The sequence below is a fragment of the Aethalodelphis obliquidens genome, unplaced genomic scaffold (genome assembly GCF_003676395.1).
Source record: "Aethalodelphis obliquidens isolate GAN/ISIS:26980383/991018 unplaced genomic scaffold, ASM367639v1 scaffold10, whole genome shotgun sequence".
NCBI classification, from domain to species: Eukaryota; Metazoa; Chordata; class Mammalia; order Artiodactyla; family Delphinidae; genus Aethalodelphis; species Aethalodelphis obliquidens.
In genome coordinates, this window is record NW_020837954.1 from 38,370,570 (window position 1) to 38,393,290 (window position 22,721).

The following is a 22,721-nucleotide window of genomic DNA, read 5'->3' on the forward strand; positions in this document are numbered from 1 at the left end:
TGCTGTGATTTTCATCCACAGCACCGTACACGGCTGGCCAGGGTGCAGGTTCAGCTCAGCCTGCCCCCCTTTGGGCGCTGCAGCTGCTTTACCATCGATCCGCACTGTGATGGTCAATACTCTCCACAGGCCTCCTTACTGGGACCATTAGTGGCTCTCTGCTTGCTTCTGTCAGGGGAACAGGAAAGCAGATGCAACCTGAGGTAAGTTCCTAGTCCAAGAAGGAACTTCACTTTAAAGGAAATGGCTTTCCCTAGGTAAGACAGGAAAGGGAGTGCGGTTTCCTGAACAAATCCGGGGAAATGAGTGCTCAGACTTATAAAAAATGGAAGAGACTTCATCATACTAGACTTCAAATCCAGTAGCTTACATTGCTTAAAAAACCAAAACAAAAGCAAAAACGGATAGTCTAGAAACCCAAGCTTCTAGTTTTTTCATCCTGGCTTGGCTACTTTCAAAGCCATCATAGAGAGATATTCTCTCTTTCCTTTTCTCTGTGTGTGTGTGTATGTGCGCGTGTGTGTGTGTGTGCGCGCGCGCACGTGCCCCTGGAGAAGCTGAGATTTGGGGACAATGTTAGCAAAAGAACCACATAAACTAGTGGAGACAACAAAGTTTGCTTTAACCAGCGTCTTTGTAAAGGAAATACTTAATTTCGCCCTCTTACCTTACTCACTCAGTGGGACCTTTTGGCGTCCTCCCCAGTGGAGGTCAGCTTGGACTGGGGCAATCTTTAGTAGAGCTGGGAGCCATCCGAGGAATGGTTGCTGGATGTCTCTCCCACAAGAAGGCTCCAAGAATCAGTCTCTCAAGTATGTTATACTGATTCTTTTACCAGGGAGACAAGTGCCTGCCCTGCTTCCTGCCACCCACAGCCTAGGCACACTGAGCATGCTCCCTGTTTAAACAGCCAGCAAGGGCACCACTGTGGGATCTGCTGTAATAACAGCTAAATTAACTGGAGAAATGCTCCAACAGGCAGCCCACTGCCAAGACTGAACACAGTTGGACCGTGGGACTCCTCATTAGCAAAACGCTATGCTTCTTCCAGACTCACACTCGGGTTTCCAACTCTGGGTGACTGTAAGTACTGTGCTCACCTAGCAGAAGGATTTCTTCCTTATCTCAGGATTGGAAGAAACAGATGGAACCCCGCACACCCTGATTATCTCAATACAGTATTGTCTTCCATTCACATCCTTTTTCTTTTCTATCTCTGATAAATAAAGGAAGAGACTCTGAAATGACGAGGAAAGAGGGGAGAGGGCAAGCTTTTGAGCCAAGTGCATATACACCTATACCCGCTCTGAGGTTGCCTTGTAGACAGCAGGGAAGGAGGGGCTCTGTGACACTGGGGTAGGGAAGATGAAACTTTGGGACACTCAGCAGGGCTGGGGAGAGTTGACCCTGTAGTGATAAGTTAGCAAACTTCAAAAATACTGTTTGGAAGGAGTGGTAATAATACACATCTGGAAGATGTTGAAACATTTGTCCAGAAAATCATTTTGAATCTATTTTACCACTTGTCCAGTGGAGTAAAACACTGAAGATCTCTAGGTTAATTGAAACTTTTAACTTTCTAGGGAGGGCCTGAAAAGTTAAAAATCTCAATTTCAACAGCCTAGGGAGGGCTGCCCTAGGCATCAACCGCCTGCTGGCAGGGAGGGGAAGAGAGGAAATAGGGGGTGAGTAGGAGGCTGCAGAGGGCCAGGCCTGCATATGGTGGACATCACTTTTGCTCATGTTACATTGGCCAGAACTCAGTCAGAAGGCCCTGCCTACATGCAAGGGGGACTGATGGGCTGTCACTTCCCAGCTGCAATGGCCCCTATGGAAAGGGATCAGACCTCTAGTGAACAGCCAGCATTCCTGCCACATAAAAAGAAGGCTGGGGTGGCTTCCAACCCTGACTGTGTATCAGCATCATAGCTTTAAAAAATACACGTGCCTGGGACCCAGCCCCAGAGATTCTGATTGGGTAGGCCTGCACTGACACCCAGGAGAATCTGTATTTTTAAAGGCACAGACTAGGTTGAGGGTCACTGGTTGGCTCTGGAGTGTACACGTCTAGCATTGCCTCTCAACAGTTTTAAAAATCATTTCTCCTGAGCTTCCCTGGTGGCGCAGTGGTTAAGAACCCGCCTGCCAATGCAGGGGACATGGGTTTGATCCCCGGCCTGGGAAGATCCCACGTGCCGCGGAGCAACTAAGCCCATGTGCCACAACTACAGAGCCTGCGCTCTAGAGCCCGTGAGCCACAACTACTGAAGGCCATGTGCCTAGATCCCGTGCTCCGCAGCAAGAGAAGCCACCTCAATGGGAAGCCCGCGCATCGCAGCGAAGAGTAGCCCCCGCTCGCCACAACTAGAGAAAGCCCGCGCACAGCAATGAAGACCCAACACAGCCAAAAGTAAAAACAAATAAATTAATTAAAAAATCATTTCTCTGATTTCTCAATGTGAGCAATGCTTTTGAATTGGCTTCAATTTTGTATGTGCTGGTAAAATAGTTTTCACCACAGTAAATCCCAAACAGGATTTAAAGGCAATACTTTTGTACAGGTTTTCAGTAGTAGAGTCTATGTAATGATTAGTAATATATAATGATTAAATTTATATCAATATTTGACACAGTAAAATAATGCAGGTATGTGTAATTGATGATACATTGCTTTCTGAGAAGCTCATAGTTGTTCTCTGTGCCATAAAATCATTGTTCAGAAAGCTGTTCTTTTTGGAGTGATTTGAAACTTTTTTTTCCCTCAGGGCTCCCCTTCCGAAATTTCACAGAGTAGTAGGTGCAGGCATCTGCGGGGGTGACGTTGCTGATACAGATGGAAAATCTAGGATGGAATAGAGACCAGACACAGGTTAGAGAGAACAAGGAGGAGGGAGGTGGGTTGACATGGATGGTGACTGTAATAATCATTCATTGAAGTAAGCAAGAGGTAGGATGCTGTGAACAGGATGGGCCCCTCCTCCCGCCCTCCCTCCCTTCCTTCCTTTTTTTATTGAAGTATAATTGACATATAACGTTATATTGGCTTCAGGTGCACAACAAAATGATTCAGTATTTGTATACATTGTGTGTGCTACAGGAAATAAGAATGAAAATAGAATTTCACAATTTCCACATTCTAATGTAATTATTTAAAAATCTTTACCAGAGAATATTTACTCTATTGAAACTATTACTAAACACGAGTGTTATATATTAAAAGACCATCTTTGGGGATTCCCTGGCGGTCCAGTGGTTAGGACTCCGGGCTTCCACTGCAGGGGGCCCGGGTTCGATCCCTGGTCAGGGAAGTAAGATCCCACAAGCCGCACAGTGCTGCCAAAAAAAAAAAAAAAAAAGCCATCTTCATTAATAAATTAAAATCGAATTATTCCTTTCCTATTTTCTCCCACTACATTTTGTGTGTGTATTATGTCTTATTTTATGTCTATCTCTATTTATTATTTTATATTTATATTTTGTATGTTTACTTTATTTATATGTATACAGTTTCTGTATTTATTAGCTAGTAAGTTCCTGAAGGGTAAGGCCAGTATCATGTTCATTGTCATCATCTTCTACAGTATGTTACACAAACAAGCACTCAAATGTTTATTACAGTGACTGGAAATCATTTGAGTCATTTAACTTCCTCAGTGCCTATTATGTGCCAGAGAATAAGTGATGAACAATACAAAATACAGCCTTCCCTGAGAGCTTACAGTCTAGTGGGAGGAAGACAGACAGTAAACAAAATAAATACATGAGGTATAAAGTCTGTCAGCTGGTGGTAAGTGCTGTGGAGAAAAAGAAAGCAGGGGAGTGGGACAGAGTATTAAAATCTGAGTAAAGACTTCAAGAAATGAGAGGGCAGGCCCTGTCTACATGGGGGGCGGGCAGAGCATTGCTGGGGAGGGGACAGCAAGCATGGCTGCTCTGAGGCTGTCACATGCCTAGGGTGGACACAGGACAGCCGGAGGCCAGTGTGGTGGACAGAGTGAACAAGCTGGCAAGTGCAAGGAGAAAAGACCAGATCATGGGGGCTTCTAGGCCAGGGTAAGGACCTTGCGGTTGACTCTGAGATGACAAGAGGGCTTCAAGTGAGGGGTTCATTTGCTTACATTGAAGAAGTTCAGTCTGGCTTTTGAGTTTGTATTAGGCTATAGGAGGACAAGAGTGGAAACAGGGAGCATAGTTAAGAGATGAGTGTAAGAATCCAAGTGACAGATGGTGGTGGCTTGGACCAGGACCTCGGCAGTGGAATTGGTAAGCAGGGGTTAAATTCTGGATGTATTTTCACCAAGATTTATGAGAGAGAGGAAGCGAGCCATCAAGGATGGCTCCAAGGTATTTGGAGGAAAGTGGGAGGATGCAGTTAACTGAGGGGGGAAGGCTGGGGGCACGGGTTTGGAAGAGATACCAGCAGCTCTGTTGTGGACACACTTACCACACTAAGACCCCTACATACGAACCTTCAAGTTGTGAACTTTCACAGACGCGAACGTGCATTCGCATGTCCAATCACGTATTAGTTCACGTGTCTGGTGTACCTTGCCACGTGCAGCTTGCCCTCCATCTCCTATTGCTGACGATCCTTCAGCTCTACCATCTCCCACCTCCTCTCCCTCCTCCAGTCAATAACTCTTCTTGCCTGTTCACTCGATGCCAGCCCCTGCATGCCAGCTGTTGTACTGTACTAGTGTACTTTTCAAGGTACTGTACTGTAAGATTAAAAGTGTTTTCTTTATTTTTTGTGTTTGTTTGTTTTTTATGTATTATTTGTGTGAAAAGTATTTAAACCTTTTACAGTATAGTACTATATAGCCGATTGTGTTAGGTGGGTACCTAGGCTAACTTCGTTGGACTTAACGAACACACACTCAGAACGGAACTCGTTCGTATGTAGGGGACTGATTGTATTAGATATCTAAGTGGAAATGCAAATAGGATATGAGAGATGAACTCGAGTTCAGAAGAGAGATCCAGTTTGGAGATATAAATGAGGGGGTTTTCAATCCACTGGTGGTATTTGAAATACTGAGACTGCCTGAGCTACAGGTGAGTGATTGTAGACAGAGAACCCTGAGGGACTCGAAAGCTACAGCGTGAGGGAGATGAGGAAATAGCAAAGGCCGGTGCCAGACACTACAAGAAGAAGGTATTTCAAGGGGAAGGGAATGATCAACCCCGTCACATGCTGCTAGGAGGTCAGGTAGGAAGATGAGACAAAGGCTGAGACTGGCCCTTGGATTTAGCAATTAGAAGTTTAACGGGGACTTGACATGAACCAATGGGGAAACCAGTTTGGAATGGGTTCAAGAGAGTGGGAGGAGAGGAATTGGAGCGACTGGTAGAGAGGGAATGGGAAATGGGGAGGTAGCCGAAGAAGGAGTGGAATCAAGAGGGTTAAAAATGTCTTTTTTTTCCCCATGAGTGGAGAAGTAGCCTGTTTGTGGGTGATCGGTGTGATCAAGTACAGGAACAACTTGATGTCTTAAGAGAGTCAAAGGAGAATGGGCACGAGGGGGAGGGAGGGATTGGCCCTAGGTAAGAGCTGGGTAACACTTGTATCCAGGAGACAGGAGGGAGAGGGACTGGGAAGGCAAAGTAGGAGACCACAGATGCAGGGAGAGAAGTAATTGTGGGGGAGAAAAATTAATTACCTAGCAGGATAATGGATGAGTTCTTTCCATTTTCCAAACTCTCCAAATTATGTATTATTACATAGATTTGCAAGATATTAAAGGAAACAATCCTTGCTGACATATGGACTTGTGTGAGTAATGCAGTGAGAGCAGTTCTAAAGCTTACTCTAGAAGCTACTCTAGGGTCAGAAGTGCCCTCTAGTGGTTCATTTAGACCTTTACTTTTTTTTCTTATTTTCTTGCCCTAGATAGAAGTGCAAAATAACACTATCCACATTTTATATTATTTTTTAAAAAAACAATTACAGTTCACAGTTTAATTTAGAAAAATATCATACACTGGGTAAAATAAACCCAAACCATCTGCGGTCCAAGCTGGAGTGACTATTAATTAATTATCATTGCTAAGACTTTCTCTTGTAAATACATCATTCTCTGCCATACCGCCAGTATTTATGTACATTCTGCTTCTTGAATGAGTCATTTTATTAAACTCAGAGGAAGGACGACTGGTGGGCCGCCGCTGATCCAAGGCTGAAAATTCTTCTCGATGCTCCGAAGAGTATAAATTCCTCATATTTTCCATTCCTTGTTTCACTTGAATTTGTTGTCATTGGGTCTCCTCTGCCTGGTATGTTCTCTCAACCTGGGTGAGTTAACTCATTTCCTCATGATCTTCCAGACTACCTTCAGTCTCCCCTGCTATGCAATCTCACAGTGTGCTGTGCTTCTTTCTCCCTCATGCCATTTCCCTCAACTGCAATAAAACAGTCAATTCTGTAATGATCGTTTAACCTCTGTTTCTTCTGGTAAATCACGAGACCCGTAAGGGCTAAGAATGTGTGTGGCTTGTTCACCACTCTCTCCTCAGCACTTAGTTCAGTGCCCAGCACATGAACAGACACTATCCTGCAGGAGACTCTTGCCACGGTTCCATTAACATGGTTCAGATCCCACCGTGGAGGAGATTGCGTTTCAGAAATAGAATTCTATTTCCTGAATACAATTGGCAATTGCTTCAGGTGCACCAGTAACAGATGTAATAATCTGTTACAAAACTGTTCCAGCTACTCTTTCAGTAGTTCAATTTAAATTTCTAGCTGGCAAAGCAACACTTTACAAAGAAGGCAGAATCCTTAGATATGACCCAGACCTTAACAGATCATTTTTTCCAAAATAGAACTAAGGGAAAGACAATTAAGATGCCAATGCAGAGGAAATAATAATGAGACTATTTCACGTTGTACAGCCATATCTGTGACCCTAACCCACACAGCTACTTATTCCCAGATTCAGAAATATTCCGGCACCTCCAGGACTTAACTCAGCAACCGCAACTCTAAAATGGACAGGGCGATAGTGTTTACCTACCTGAGGCCCGTAGGCCATCCCAGCCTCATCCTTAGACACTGGAGTCTGAGAACAGGGGAATGGCTGGTTGTGAAGGATGGCACCACGGTCCCCTGGGTCCTGGACTTGTGGCTTGGAATTTAGTGGGAACAGAGTAAAATGCTCCGAGCAGGAAGTTGGGTTTGTGTCTATCTGGAAAGTCAGTTATTATCCTATCTTCTCCCACCCCCAAAACCTCACCCCCACTCTAAATAGTTTAACCTCTTGGTGTTATAATTTTGGTGCAGTCTTTTTGTTGTGGGCCCTGAAAGAGGTCCTCTTCTATTGCTTGTCCAAAGGTAGCAGGGTTTTCCTAAAATCACTACTTGAACATTTAATGGACGCATATATGATGATTAACCCCACTCAATAGGAATTTCTTTTATTCAGAACACCTTCAGATTAAACATCAGAATGAATACAAACACACATGAGTGTATTTATGGCGTGTTCTGTCAAGCTTGCAGGCCCTTCCCTCATGAGGCGCTTCCCCATGTTGTTCACACGGATGTCTCCTTGTCATCCTTCAGGTCTCGGCTTACATGTCACTTACTCAGAGAGGCTTGGCCAGACCACCCAGTCTGATTAGTCCCCTCCTCGTTTACTTTCTCTCATAGACCCTGTTATTTTTCTTCATACAATTCATCACTAGTGTTCACAGATTTTTTAGTGTTCGTTCACTTAATTCTATCAATTCCATTAGGCTGTAAGGTTCTCAAGGGCGGGGGGGGGACGTTATTTGTTTTGTTCACTTTTGTATTCTTGAGGCCTAGCACGGGTGCCTGACATGTAGTAGGTGCTCTATAAAAAAAATTGCTGAATAAATGAGTGAATACTTTCTTGGTTGTTTCATTTACACTTATCCCTTCTACTGAGTTTTAGTTCCTGCTACTGCACTGTAACCCCCAAATTGATAGGAGAGAATTGCAGTGCCACTTCCCTCCATCACTGACTACTGAGGTGGCAATTCCCTTGTGGAGAAGCTGCTGGCTTCTCTTGGGCGGTTGTCATGTACCCAAAGGTGTGCAATAATTCTGTTCATAATAGTATGACTGAGGCAATCAGGAGAGCTGTCAGAAATGCCTTTTTAAAAGTTACCCACGGGCTTCCCTGGTGGTGCAGTGGTTGACAGTCCGCCTGCCGATGCAGGGGACATGGGTTCGCGCCCCGGTCCGGGAAGATTCCACATGCCGCGGAGCGGCTAGGCCCGTGAGCCATGGCCGCTAAGCCTGCGCGCCCGGAGCCTGTGCTCCGCAACGGGAGAGGCCACAACAGTGAGAGGCCTGCGTACCGCAAAAAAAAAAAAAAAAAAAAAGTTACCCTCATTGGGTTCTTGGGCACCCGAAACTGTGAACTACTGACATAAGTAGGTGAGAATGAGCAGAATGTTGAAAAGGTGTGTGTGTGGGAAATGAAATTCAGATGTACACATGCTTCCTTGCGCGCCAGGAAACTGAGCCTCTTGCAGCAGCTCCTCTGCCCAATGGGGGGCGGCAGCATTCCAGCAACTCACTCCCTGAGGTTGTGTAGGCGACAGGAGCGATTCGCGTTCAAAATCTTTTGACTCTACCCGCTCTCCGTAGCGCCTTAGCCCGCTAGAGTTTCAAGGCGCGTTGTTCTTTGACGAAGCTGAGTCCTATACACCGCCTGCTGCTTTCCAGAGCATGGCTTCTCCGAGTTCCTTCACCTACTGTTGCCCTCCATCTTCCTCCCCTGTCTGGTCAGAGCCGCTGTACAGTCTGAGGCCCGAGCACGCGCGGGAGCGGTTGCAGGACGACTCGGTAGAAACAGTCACGTCCACGGAACAGGTGAGCTGGCTTGACTGGGCGAGGCGCCCGCGCGGGGGCTTCTGGGAGCGGGAGTCTGGTCCTCAGGGCCGCCGGGGTGCGGAACCCACCCGGGAACTACAGCTCCCACAGTGCTCCGCGGCGCCCCCCCCCCCCACCTCTGGGACGCTCCCGGCGCCCAGGCTTGGGCTGGAGAGTGGAATGCTTGTGGGGCCGGTTGGGGAGGGGTCGTTGTCAAGGTTGGAGGGAGAGGACAGTACCTGGGCCCCCTCTGCCTTAGGGAGCGGAGAGACTCTTGTTCTGTTCCTGGAGGACTGAAGCAGCCCGGGTGGGTCGGACAGCCCACTCCGTTTTGCCAGACATCGGGGGGTTCTCGTATGGATAATGCACTTTCCCCACCCTGCTTATAGTTTTGGGACATAGAGGGGAAAAGAAGTGGCCAGACTGCGGTCATGCCATTCCATGATGTTTAATTTATGACCCACAGTGCCAGGTTTGACGCCTGCCTCGTGGGGGGACATTTTAGTAGCCATTCAATCATTTGAGCACCAGCAGTGTGTTGGTCACAATGTCGAACAATGGAAATGCAAAGAAATAAAACAGCCCCTGATCAGGAGCGTGGTTGGGGAAGACAGAGAGGAAAACAGCACAGTTTGGGAAGTGCTGTAATAAGAGTGTGAATTTTGTACTACTTGCCATTCACTGAGGCCTCGAAGTAGATGGGACCTATCACTTTGAAACGTGTTTGCAGAATGAGTAGTGAATTATAGTTTTGTTTTTCTTCTCGTTCCTCAATTGGAATTGGTCCCAAGTTAGTTACTGTGGAAATGGTTACCCATCTGTCACTAGGAGAAGTGATCAGAATGATTTTTTTTAGCACTAACAAGTAAGCATCAGGCTGCTTACTAAAATAAGATCTCTTAGTAAGATCAATCCCTAGGCTTAATCTTGGAGGGACCTGCTTTGATTTTCATGCCTGAGCTTGGAAGCCTCAGTTTTGGCAAAAATTAGTAAGGATAATTATTATATTGTATATTTATGACTAAAATAACAAAAGCAAGGGCTTGAATACACACGTATACACATAGTAGCAGAGGGAATATTTTAACTGGAGATTTAAGTTTCATGGGTTTTAGGGTAGAAAGGAAACTTACCTTTTGAATCTAGCTTCCCAGGTTAGTTAGCCCACCAGTGTGTCCTTCTACAGAAATCTGCAAAAAATTGCAAAGAAATCTCCCATCAATGAAAAAGCTACTACAGGATCTTTGCAGTATTCCTAAGTGATGGATTGTTGAGTGGATTCAGGTCAAGCCTTTTTCTTTTTATCTGACCTAAGACTATGGGGTCACCTTTTGCGTAGTTAACTGAATTGACCCAGCAGATGAGGCTATGGATAGATAAAATGTTAGTGGAGAAAAGGGAATCAGAATTTGGTCTAATTTGCAGACCAGAACAGAGACTTCCATGGTTAGAGGGGTAAGTCAAAAACAGGAGCATCGCCAGGAGCTGTACTGATCTGCTCTTTCTCTTTTGCTTACACTATTTTTGCAGTCACATGCCCTGCTTGGTTCCTATGAGGGAAAAAGCAGCACTTATGTTCTAAGTGCTTAGATATAATGAGCGATGCAGAAATGGATGCAACAAGGTACTGGCCTGCAAAAGGGTTGGCCAAGGTCTGGGCCAGGTATGGAAACTAGGTTCTGATATGGAGCACTGGTACTATAGGATGTCTTTCAGATCTAGGCCCAACTGTGTGGTGGATAGCAAAGCATCTTATACTTCTTTTCCGTGTCATTATTCCAGCTCACATTTTAAAAGTCTAGGATAAACTGTTCCAGATCATAGGAAGATAACATGGTATCTCATTCTCATGGCTTCCTCAATGTTTTAATAATCATTATAGTGTCCATTTATTGGGTTCCATACCCAATAAATGCTCTCCATACATTGTGTCATTCAATCCTTACACATTTTACAGATGAGAAGACTGAGTCTTATAGAAACACTAGGTTGGTAGGTTAATGATGATATAGTCATAAGAAGAAACAACCTTGCTAGGAGTTGTTTACAGAAGACACTGCTGTTATTCCTTTGGTTCTGACTGAAGATTCCACTTATTCTTAGGGATTTACTGACAACACTCAATTTTGTGCCATTGCCAATAAAAAATGCTTGTCACCTGCTTCCTGTCTGATTATCAGGAGCCTATTTATTTGCTTAACAATGATTTGATAGTAGGAGTGAAACCTCTGAAGAGTGGAAAGAGTCCTTAGCTATGGGTTCTTCTGTTCCATTCATTCATTTTCATTCATGCAACAAATACGTGAGTGCCTTCTTTGTGCCAGGCACTGTTCTAGACACTGGGTATAAGGGAGTGAACAAAAGAGGCCAAGTGGACGCCTTTATGAAACTTTTGTTCTAGGCCAGAGAGGCAGTCAATTAAAAAGGAGAAAATATATCTATCCATCCATCTATCTATCTAATGTTAGAGAGAAGTGCTGTGGAGAAAAATAAAGCAAGATAAGGGAGATAGATGTGCCAGGCATGGGTGGGATAGGAGCAAGGGAGGTTTTTATATAAGGTGGTAAAGGAAACCTCTGCTGATGTAACGTTTTAGCTGAGAGCTGAAGTAGGTGAGGGGACAAGCCATGTGTGTATCTGGGGGAAAAGCATTCTGGGCAGAGAAGGCAGCAAGTACAAAGGACCTGAGGCGGGGTGTGCCTGGTGAGTGGAGAGCTACTGAGTAGAAAGGTTAGCAAACAGAACAGGAGATAAGGTTGGATCTCGTACTTTCAGATACACTGATTGAGATGGGAAGCCATTCGGCTGAATAGCTTCCATTTACCTCCCCAGATTCACCCTACGCTTTTCTACCCTGCTCTGTAGATGTGCCCCAGGAGGTGGACCTGCACTGACAGGCAACCTTGCTTTCTGCCTTCTGTTTGCATTTGGCCATGGGGAGTATTGATAGGGGATGAGAGTGAGGGAGAAGGATGAGATTGGCGTATATATTTCCTTCCCGCAGGATTGTGTGGGCTGGAGTGTTTCTAGACTTAAGGTCACATCTCCAATTAGGTGCCTTCTCCGTGGAGCTCTCTGTCTCCCTCTCTACCCCTTCTCTTCACATTTCAGGTCTAGAAGGGGATGAAGTACCCTTGTGTTGCTAGCCCCTGCGTTATGATATGAACTCTCCTCAAATCACCCACTTTGAATGTGCCATCTGTTTCCTACCAGGAGTCAGACTGATCTATGATTGAAGGGTTTTGACACAATCTGTTGAGCATTTCAGCAGGCTCATTTAGGTCGCTGTTGAGAGTAGATTGTGAGGAGGCCAGCGTGGGTGCAGGGAAACCAGTTAGTGGCTGTTGCAGTACTGCAGGTGACACGTGATGGCAGCTTCGCTCAGGGCTGTGGTAGTAGAGGTAATGAGCAGTGGTGAGATTCTGGGTATCTTTTGAAGGTCTCTGTCGTGACAGGCTGTTTTATTTCTTGACAAGCTGATGAATTTGATGCTCGGAGAACCTTTTATGACTCCAGAAAGCAAGATGTGGTTGTATTATTAGCGATTGTCTTCCTTTTTTGTGCCACCTGCAGTCACCCCATTGCAAATGCTCTGTGATTCAGGCCGGTAGGGTAATACCGGTACAATCTCAGAGGTAGCAGGTTTGCCAACAACAGTTGTTACTGAAGGTACTACTTTTGTTTTCCCTTTAGACTGCCCTTGAACAGGGGCAGAAACATTCTCCATTTGAAATGGCATGATGTCATTAGACGACATTCAGTCAAGTGCCAGTAAACTCTGAGGGGAATCTAGAAGAATTATTTGTCTCAGTCAAAATTCTTTTCTCTTAGAGGAAAAAAAAAAAGAATATGCCGGAAGCAATCACAGAATGACTCAGCAGAGCATGTAATGAAGTGCTAAATTATGACTGCCTTGCATGAGGATTTCAGGGAGTGGAAGCCGATCTGTTGTGGGGTGAGGCGGTCAGGACAACTTCATGGAGGATGTGGGACTCGGGTTAGGCTGTAAAGGATGGAGTTGGGGCGGCAGCCATGCCAGTGGGAGGAGCCGTTACGAGGGAAAGACCAGGTTGGCTGTGGTAGGGAATTAGGTCAGCTGGATGGGTGGGGCTGACCTGATGACGAGTCAGTGCTGGTGGCGGGTGGGGACAGGATGGAGAGCCAGGCTAAAGAGCTGGCTGCAAGTGACGGGCATTGCACCACTGCAGATCCTGAAGGAGGGAACATCAGGGATCCAGAAATGAATCCCGAACTCCTGCTGTTGACTTGTTTTAAGTTCTAGTATCTGAAAGATTATTAAACAGAGGTGGAGCAAGTCCCTAAATATAGTCACACTAACTAGATTTTTATGCTTCTGATAGATGGGACCAGAGCTCTGCTTGTTAAGTGGTCAGTAGGCTAGCTATGTGAATCAATTTTATCTTATTGAAATTCAGCATATACCATGTTGCCCAACTATTAGAAAGTGCAAATATCAAAATTTCCCCATTTTCCCTATTAAAAAGTCCCCTAAAGTGTTTTTTGGTCAACTCGAGAATACACATACTATTAGGTATGTAGGTAAACGAACCAAAGGCTTGTTTACACGATTTGCATTTTTTTTTTTTTTTTAACATCTTTATTGGGGTATAATTGCTTTACAATGGTGTGTTAGCCTCCGCTTCTGCATTTTAAATTTAGGTACCTGTGCCTATTTAAAATCACATACTTTATAAAATCACACTAATTTAGAAATATTGTTCTTTCTCCTCCTCATAAATTCATAAAACATTTGTCTTCAAACTCTTCACATCCATCTTTGACCTTTGTGTTTTTATCATCACTGGAGCTATCCTTTGGATCAGTGAATATGATTTTGCAGACCACACTTTCAGTTTTTTGAGATCCATCCCTTTTAAATATGGGGAAGATATTGAATATTTTATCACAAATTACAATTCTAATTCTTTTACAGTGTGTCCAGTTGGTGCATATCTTTGATCATCGCAACTTAAACACTTTATTAACCTTTAAAGTGATCTTTAAAAGGGTTTACAGTGGCAGTTTGCACGTGCAAGTGTGAGTTCATGTCCCCAGGAATTAAATCTGTGTTTAATTTGTCTCCTTTCATTGATACCATCAGCTGACTTCTGTAGGCAGCCAACACCAGTCCTTGACTGAGGTTGTTCCAGGATGATGTGTCAACCCCAACTCGTACTTTGTATTCAAAATAAGGAATTGAAAGAACTCCCCACAGCAAGAGTTACTTTGTAAGGATTTCTTATAAGGTGACTTGTTTTTTCTGAGGGATAATTTTTTTTTAGGAAGAATCCTTTTCTTATAGTTAATCTATTAATGATTCTTTTACCACATCTTCAGCATTAGCATGAGTCTCAGGCAGCAAATCTGCTTTCTGGAAGGGTCCTCCTCTGGGAGAGAGGGGGAGATGTAGGGAGAAGGGAAGGTCTATGGTACGAAAGTTGGTGCATCACGAGATTTGCTTTAGATAGAAGCTGTGAAAGAGAAAATTCTAAATGCATTTGTTGTTTTTTACCACTCAGCTATGAATGGATATTATTCTGTGCTTCCGATTGGATTTCTAGAAGAATTCCAGGAGCTATGTTTTAAACAGAGCTGTCAAGAATGCAGGCAGATGGTTAGATCTGCATCTATGTTGCCATGGCACCTAAGTCTTGGGGACGTGGGTGCAGTCACTTCATCTCTGACCCCTAGATTCTCACATAATCCCTCCATCGTTGAAAACCACAAAGTAATATACATACTAGTTTATGGCATGTACACAGACTATACACACACACAAATATATATTTATTAGTTTATATTATATAAAGATACATGTGCATATACATCCACATAAATATATAGTAGGGGAGGAAAAAACCTTTTCCTCTACCCGGCTGAGGTTCTCTAGCTGGGGCCTGGTAAATTAGACTGACCAAAGACAGATTAACAAGAGAAAAATAAACAGAAATTTATTAACATGTGCATTGTTGAGTACACATGGGAGCACCTATCGATGAGTCACCCAAAGGGGTAGTTAGAACTTGAGTTTATATGCCATTTTAGGCTAAAACAAAGAAAAGCGTTTGGGGCTTCTGGGTTGGGGAGACAACTTATGTTTCCCCTAAGCCCAGGAAAAGTATGGTAAACAAGAGTTGTTTAGTAAGGTTTGTTATTCAGATTCAAGTCCGTGCCTTCTCCATTGAAAAGAGTTGTTTGGAGTCCTCCACTTCCTGGTGTGGAGAGGGAGACATCTTTACAAAAGGAAACTTAATGCCCTGTTTTTAGAGCTTTTCCTTCACCTCCTGGTTATCAATGGCCTTTAGCTCAGAATAATCCATATGCCAACGAGGCATATTTTGGGATGGCATATTCTAGGACTCCTCAATATGTATAATCTCACTTCGGCAAACGCAAAACCATTCTGTACGTAGCAACACCTAGCCTGTGCCCCGTCAGGAGCAGGGGTAAGCTTCTGACAAACTAGTAGACTTACCTCTGAACTCTTGTGTTCCCCTTTCGCCATATCCTAAGTGATCAAGTGCCTCATGACTGGAAAAGTGAGAGATGTACTGTTAGGACTAAGTTATGTTATAAAGAGGCTTGGGAGGGCAAGCAAGGGTTTTCTAGGTATGTCTCTACTGGAGAGTTAGAATTGCTGGGTTGTAGGGTCTGTGCCTTTTCAGTGTTATTACCTGCTGCCATGTTGCCCTCCATAGTGACTCTAGTAATTTAAGCACTAGTTAGTGGTGTACTGGAGATCTAGTTTGTCCACATCCTCTCTAAGACTTGATATTGTTGGTGGTCAGCGGTCTTAATTTGGGAAAAATAGTATCTTTTACATATGTTCCAAATATCTTCCCCTAGGCTCTTGTTTGCCTTTAACCTTGCTTATATTTATGTTCTTCTTTGTCCTTTTCCTTATAGTTTGGGCTTTTTGAAGAAATCTTTATCCGAAGAATATAAAGATATTCTCCTATATTGCTGTTTTAATGACTTGACTCAAGTTTTTCATGTTCAAATTTAATCAACCTGGAATTTATTTATTATTTTTAGGATGAGAGATCGGAAGTAATTTTTACACTAGCAACACTTACTGTCCATGTTTTTTCCTTTGATACTGGATTTTCCCATCTCTGCCTTAAACCAAGTTTTCATATATGCATGGGCTTTTAGGAATTCTTTAATGAAAAATGCTGTTAGAGGAGGATTGTTGAATATTATAGCGCAGTGATGATAAGCACCTGTCCTTTGAATGAGGCAGGTTACTGCTCATAACATAGCCTGTGGATCTGTAGGCCATTGGGAACTTTTTTCTAGTGTTCATTTTGGTTTATGATTTAAACTTAGTTTTCCTTCGTTACTTCTGGAACACCTGATGTTAAAACAAGGTTTTTTTAAGGGAATTGGCAGTGAGGGCAGTGGGTCTCAAACCTGGCTGACCATTAGAATCACCTGGGGAGCTTTTGGTCTTGCCCACCACCCCGGGTTGTACCCTAGACCAATGAAAACAGAACCTTTGAGGGTGGGACCCAGGCATCAGTATTTTTTAAGCTCCTCAGGTAATTCTAATATGCAGCCAGTGTTGAGAACCCATGGTTCATAAGGGATCTCAGCCTTGATAGAGAGGATTGCCAGCTGGTTGAGGAGACTAGGTCAACTCTGACCTCCCTCTGAATTTTGTACTCAAAGTATTAGGATATTTGTTCAGAGGAATGTTTTACCTTCTCACCTTCGTTTATCCTTTGCTAATTAAGAAGAAGAAAAGTGTGGTGAGCAGGTTAAAAAAAAAAAAACAGCAATAAGTTAAGAAAGTCCTGGGCTTCCCTGGTGGCGCAGTGGTTGACAGTCCGCCTGCCGATGCAGGGGACGCGGGTTCGTGCCCTGGTCCGGGAAGATCACACATGCCGCGGAGCGGCTGGGCCCGTGAGCCATGGCCGCTGAGCCTGCGCGTCCGGAGCCTGTGCTCCGTGACGGGAGAGGCCACAACAGTGAGAGGCCCGCGTACCGCAAAAAAAAAAAAAAGAAAGTTCTATTTGACGTCAAACTCAAGCATCAGCCTCTGAGCTGAAATCCAGTGACTGTTACCACTACTAAAAAAAAAACCTTTGATATATCAAACATTAGCATGCATCAGAATCCTCTGGAGGACTTGTTAAAAAGAATCCTCTGGGTGGGCCCCATCCCAGTAGTTTCTGATTCTATACGTCTATGACCTGAGAGTTTACATACTTAACAAGATCAGCTTGGTTGCAGGTAAACTGCCTCTGAGCTACTTGATCTAATGGTTGCTGTTGCTGGTTTTTTAACCCATTCTCCTATTGATGGACAACTGAGCTGTTGCCAGATTTTGGATATAATGAATAATGCTGCTATAAACATTCTCGTAGAAGTCTTTTTATGATCATGTGTTTTCATGGGTAAAAACCTACAGGTGGAATCGTTGGATCACAGGGTAGGTGTATGTTTAGTTTTAAACGAAACTGCTGGCCTTTTCCAGAGTGATCAGACATGTTACACTCTCATCAGCAATGTGTGAGGGCTCTGGTTCCTCTACATCCTTGCCAACATTTGGTGTTTTCCCTCTTCTCAACTTCAGTCATTCTACTGGTGGGTGTGGAGAGGTATTGTTAAAGAAAAAATTATTCATGACACTTGTTAAAGGAAGACTTTGTTCAAGGAGGACTGCTATGTTGGGGTTTTGCAGTAGGGAAGAGAGATTGGGCTCAAGTCTGAAAACAGCAAGGAAAGGTGGGAATTTATAGCCAAGGAGCAAGGTGGGGGGATTGGTGGATGGTATATTAGTAAGAGGAATCATCAAAGGTAGGTGGAGAATCTGGCTAAACTGACTTAAAAGGATTCCTTGTGAAGGCAGGCCAAGGTGGTCAGACATCACTGGGGGATGGTGGAAGATGAGGAACCTGATCAGATAGTGGGGATGGGGGATTCTGGCTAAAGCAACTTAGCAGGATTCTTGCTAAAAATAGGTGATACGATGATGGACACAGAAGTATAAGACTCAAGGCCTAGCAGTGGTTGAGAGTCCGCCTGCCAATGCAGGGGACATGGGTTCGTGCCCTGGTCTGGGAAGATCCCACATGCCGCGGAGCGGCTGGGCCCGTGAGCCATGGCCGCTGAGCCTGCGCGTCCGGAGCCTGTGCTCCGCAGTGGGAGAGGCCACAACAGTGAGAGGCCCACGTGCCGCAAAAAAAAAAAAAAAAAAGTCAAGGCCTAGTTGGAAGGAGGATTCAGAGGAGCCTGACTAAAGTTTGGTCAAGGAAAGTCTCTGCTGGTGTCACACTGTAGAGTATTTTGCTTTTAAATTGACAGAAACACTCTCTAATTGGTTTAAACCTTTATTTAGCTACTATACATATAACGTACTGGTGTGTGTGTGTGCAGATGTATTTGACTTTTCAAAAATCTTTCTTATACCTAGATAAAGTTGTGATGGAATCTTGGTTCCTCTAACTTTTTATTACAAAAAATGTCAAATATACAGAAAAATTGACAGTATCTGTTTGTCCTCCACCTAATCCCCCCCCCCCGCCATATAAACTGTTCAAGGATAAATTTTAAAAGAAGATAAAATCACGACTCACACAAATATAAAATGAACACATGTCCAAGATTTTATTTGACTCATGGACCCAGTAAGATATTACAACTAGTTCAGACAGGAACTCAACATACCACCTTTGAAGTCAGATAGGGATGCTGAAGTAAATTTGCAAGTGGATGCAAAACTGGGCAATATTCATTATACTTGCATTTACAAGTACTTCCATTTTACTAGATACAATTTGTATTTCTCTGGACAGAAATTGTTTGCATTACTATCAGTTTTCTGCAAATTCTACCTCTACAGAATTGTGAGATAGTCTTGTCAAGGACAAAAGTGGAGGGACTTCCCTGGCGGTCCAGTGGTTAAAGACTTCTTGCTTCCACCACAGGGGACATGGGTTCCATCCCTGGTCGGGGGAACTAAGATCTCACATGCCATGCAGCTTGGCACCCCCCCCCCCCCACAAAAAAAAAGGACAAAGGTGGAGATAACCCAGTTGAAACCATGCAACTCAGATTGGGACTCAAACCCAGCCAAAACTCGGATTGGGACTTGAGCCCACAAGGCTGGGACTTGAACCTGGCCAAAACCCACAGTCTTCCAACTGAGATCAGACACCTGGTTTCAGAACTTAATGAAGCTCAGGTTCTTGATGTGTCATCACAGAAAGAATTCAGTGAGAGAGGAAGTGATAGATAAGAAGTGGATTTATTTAGAGAGAACCACACTCCACAGAGGGTGGGCCATCTCAGAAGGCCAGAGTGGCACCAGGGTAAGGGGTTGTCAGTTTTTATAGGGGTGGGTAATTTCATAGGCTGATGAGTGGGAGGGGTATTTCAGCTATTTGGGGAAGGGGCGGGGATTTCCAGGAATTGGGCCACTGCCCACTTTTTTTCTTTTAATTTTTAAAACAATTTATTTATAGTTGGCTGCGTTATCTTCGTGCAGCAGGGCTACTCTTCATTGTGGTGCTTGGGCTTCTCATTGCGGTGGCTTCTCTTGTTGCGGAGCACAGGCTCTAGGCGCACGGGCTTCAGTAGTTGCGGCTCACAGGCTCAGTAGCTGTGACACACAGGCTCGGTAGTTGTGGCGCACGGGCCTAGTTGCTCCGCGGCATGTGGGATCTTCCCGGACCAGGGCTCAAACCCATGCCCCCTGCATTGGCAGGCGGATTCTTAACCACTGCACCACCAGGGAAGCCCCCGCCCACTTTTTGATCCTTATGGTCAGTCTTAGAACTGTCTTGGTGCCTGTGGGTGTGTCATTTAACTTCCTGATGTGTTACAGCGAGTGTATACTGAGACTCAAGGTCTAGTGGAAGTTGACTTGTCTGCCATCTTGGACCCATTTGGTTCTAATCAGTTTATGTCATGTCCTCCGGCTATGTCATTGTTTCAAGGGTAGTGCCTTGCCCCCTTCCCTCCTGTTTCATTCCCCCCTCAGAGATTTTATCCCGTATTACTTTTTTTTTTTTTGCGGTACGTGGGCCTCTCACTTTTGTGACCTCTCACTGTTGTGGCCTCTCCCATTGCGGAGCACAGGCTCCGGACGCGCAGGCTCAGCGGCCATGGCTTACGGGCCCAGCCGCTCCGCGGCATGTGGGATCCTCCCGGACCGGGGCACGAACCTGTGTCCCCTGCATCAGCAGGCAGACTCTCAACCACTGCACCACCAGGGAAGCCCCTATCCCATATTCTTATGGGAAGCAGAAGGGCGATGATTCGTCTTCTGTAACTGCTTCACCCTGCCTGTCAGGGAGTAAAAATCTCTGGATGCCTGATCTAGGGGCCCCAGGGGGCAATACAGCTCCTTGTTTTAAGTCAGTATGGGCTGGAGTCCTCGCATAGCCATCATCTTGGTGTGGAACTGTTGTAACTGCTTCCAAGGCCTTTCTGTGAATCTCCTTGATGATGAAGCACTTTTTGTAACAGCATCAGAGTACTAAAATATCAGTAAATGACAAAAGGCTTAAAAGGCGTGGTTAAACATCTGGTAACAGTGTAATCGATAAAGAAATGTGGTTATAATAGCCAGAGTTACGAATGATTACATTTAACTTAACATACGAAATAATCCTAGTTAAATATTTCTCTCTAAGATACCTCAGGGGCCCTCTAAAGTACCCCAAAGTTAGCTGGAAATCAAAAGAAACAATTAAAATTTGACATTTGGGAAGCTTGTCAAAAAGTTTCAAAACACTTGGTCAAATAAGATCATAGGTCACTGTGAGACAATACTTATTCCCTAACTAAAGTTACAGGAGATCTCAAAAACAAATACAGATCACTTAAAAGGCAAAGAAACATACCAAATCCAGTCTTGTCCCAGCCCATTCCCAGCAAAATCCATTTACCCAACTAAATTTAATCCAGTCTTAGAAAATCCTGATCATGTGTAACTCTTTTCAGTATTCTTCATTCTTCACACCTTCTTTTACTAAAAACACATATCTTACTTTTCTTAAAAGTTTTTTTCACATTGAGTTACTTGTTGACAAAGTTGTAACAGAAAAAGGTCTTATTTGGCCTCTAATAAACCTAGGTACAACAGAAGGATTATACTTGACAGTGATCATTGATGACTCTAACAGGTCTGTGTTAATCAAACCAACAAGCTTAAGCCACCTTCAGTACCAGATGTCAGGTTAGTACTGAATATTTTTCAGATGGCATGAACCTGAAATGCATTCTGGCCAGATTATTTTCTGAGTATTTATATAAGCACTGAATTTTTTTTAAGCCAGTTAAGTAGAGCTCTTTTACGAATTCATTTTTGGCAATATCACACGCCCACAACACACATATAGATACATATGAACACACAAACAAACACAGAGGCCTCATAGTTCCCATTCCAAAATGTCAGTCCTGAGTCAGATACAACATAAAACCTATCAGTTACGAGGGGTTGGATTCAAGTTGGGCTTCGGGCAGATGGAACAAATCAAGGTCACCTTATGTCGATGGTTAAACCCTTTTTACTAGTGTTTACAGAAAAGACACTTAGGATTTCTATTTATCCTTGACAAGTCAAGTTCTAAATTACTTTACCCTCTTTTTTAAAATTTGCGTTTAAAAAGATGGCAGAGATAAGGGTTCCTGAGAAGACCAGATAGGACATTTGCATCTCAAAGATACGGGCAAGTTCCTCCTAGGATGACTGTTTCCCCTTTGTTTAACACTTACAACTCTCTTAAGATAAATAGGGAAGGTTTGGGGAGTGGTAAAAGGATTGGTGGGTCTTGGATTATTTTGGGAGCCACACCTCTGGTCCTGTAAAGACTACATTTGTAAAACAAGGGCAGTCTTGTTTTCTTTCTCAAAGAATTGGGTGGTTACCTCAATGATATCGAAGGACTGACATACCCATTCATTTAGGTTGGAAAGTTTTACTTTTCCTCATTTAGTTTAGGGGAGAAGGCCTCTTCCAAAATTCCTATCAGGCTCTGAATATCAGCTATGGTTAGTTTAGTCAGACCAGTGGCCTCCTGTCTTGGTAATCTATTTACAAACAATTTTGAGGATCTTCCCTAGGTTTAAGAAATTTGTACCTTATATTTAGACGCTATATAACCCTTTTTACTTAATAACCACTGGCTGGATACCTTTGGCCAAGCCCAGAACCTCGATAGTCCACATTCCAGGGTCTACTAAGTCTTCTATTTTAGCTTCAGATTATCTGTTCCTTGTTGCTTTTTGTTAGAACCATTTGGTGATGAGGGTGATTCCCTTGCCCCTCAAGAAACAGAGTGGCCCCTAACTTAGTTAATAAATCTCTTCCCATTAAAGGGATGGGACAGTCAGGCACAACCAGGAAGGAATGTAAAAACAGCTGGCCATTGATCTTGCAGAAAAGGGGTTCCAGGAAGGTGTGCCCCTGTCTCTTCCCTAACAGCTCCATTATGTATTCCTTATGACTGCTAAGGTTTCCAATCCTTTGGGTTAAGACCAAGGTTGCACCAGTGTCTTTAAGAAATCCTGTCATGTGGCCCACGACATCAGTGACCACCCAAGGCTCTACATTAGTTATGTAGATGGTGTCTCTAGGCAGAGCCACTTTCGGCCTTGGGCCCCTTCAGTCTTCTGATTGCAAAACCATCAATGACTGAGGGCCCCCCCCCCCCCCCGTCGCTCTCTGGCGTATGGGGCATTCCCTCTTCCAATGCCCTGGCTGTTTGCAAAGGGCACGTTGATCACAATCCTCCCTCCAGTCCGTTGTATCCACACAGGGTACACTGGCCTTGTATGGCTACCCATGGACCCTGTGGTCTGCCAGGGCCAGGTTGGCCCAGAAAAGCCAACTTCCCCTTTGGTGGTC

The 22,721-nt window shown here is 44.2% G+C and overlaps 1 protein-coding gene across 2 annotated transcripts in view; it reads left to right on the top strand.

Moving 5' to 3' along the window:
* The first annotated feature begins 8,467 nt into the window (after nt 1-8,467).
* Nucleotides 8,468-22,721, top strand: part of FNTB (farnesyltransferase, CAAX box, subunit beta) — an 84,829-nt gene continuing 70,575 nt past the window's right edge. Inside the window, exon 1 of one of the 2 annotated variants that reach the window (XM_027111500.1) lies at nt 8,468-8,839. In XM_027111500.1, the coding sequence (XP_026967301.1) occupies nt 8,696-8,839 (144 nt within the window). In that variant the 5' untranslated portion in view covers nt 8,468-8,695. The remainder of the gene's footprint in view (nt 8,840-22,721) is intronic. The other variant, XM_027111501.1, reaches the window with a different exon arrangement.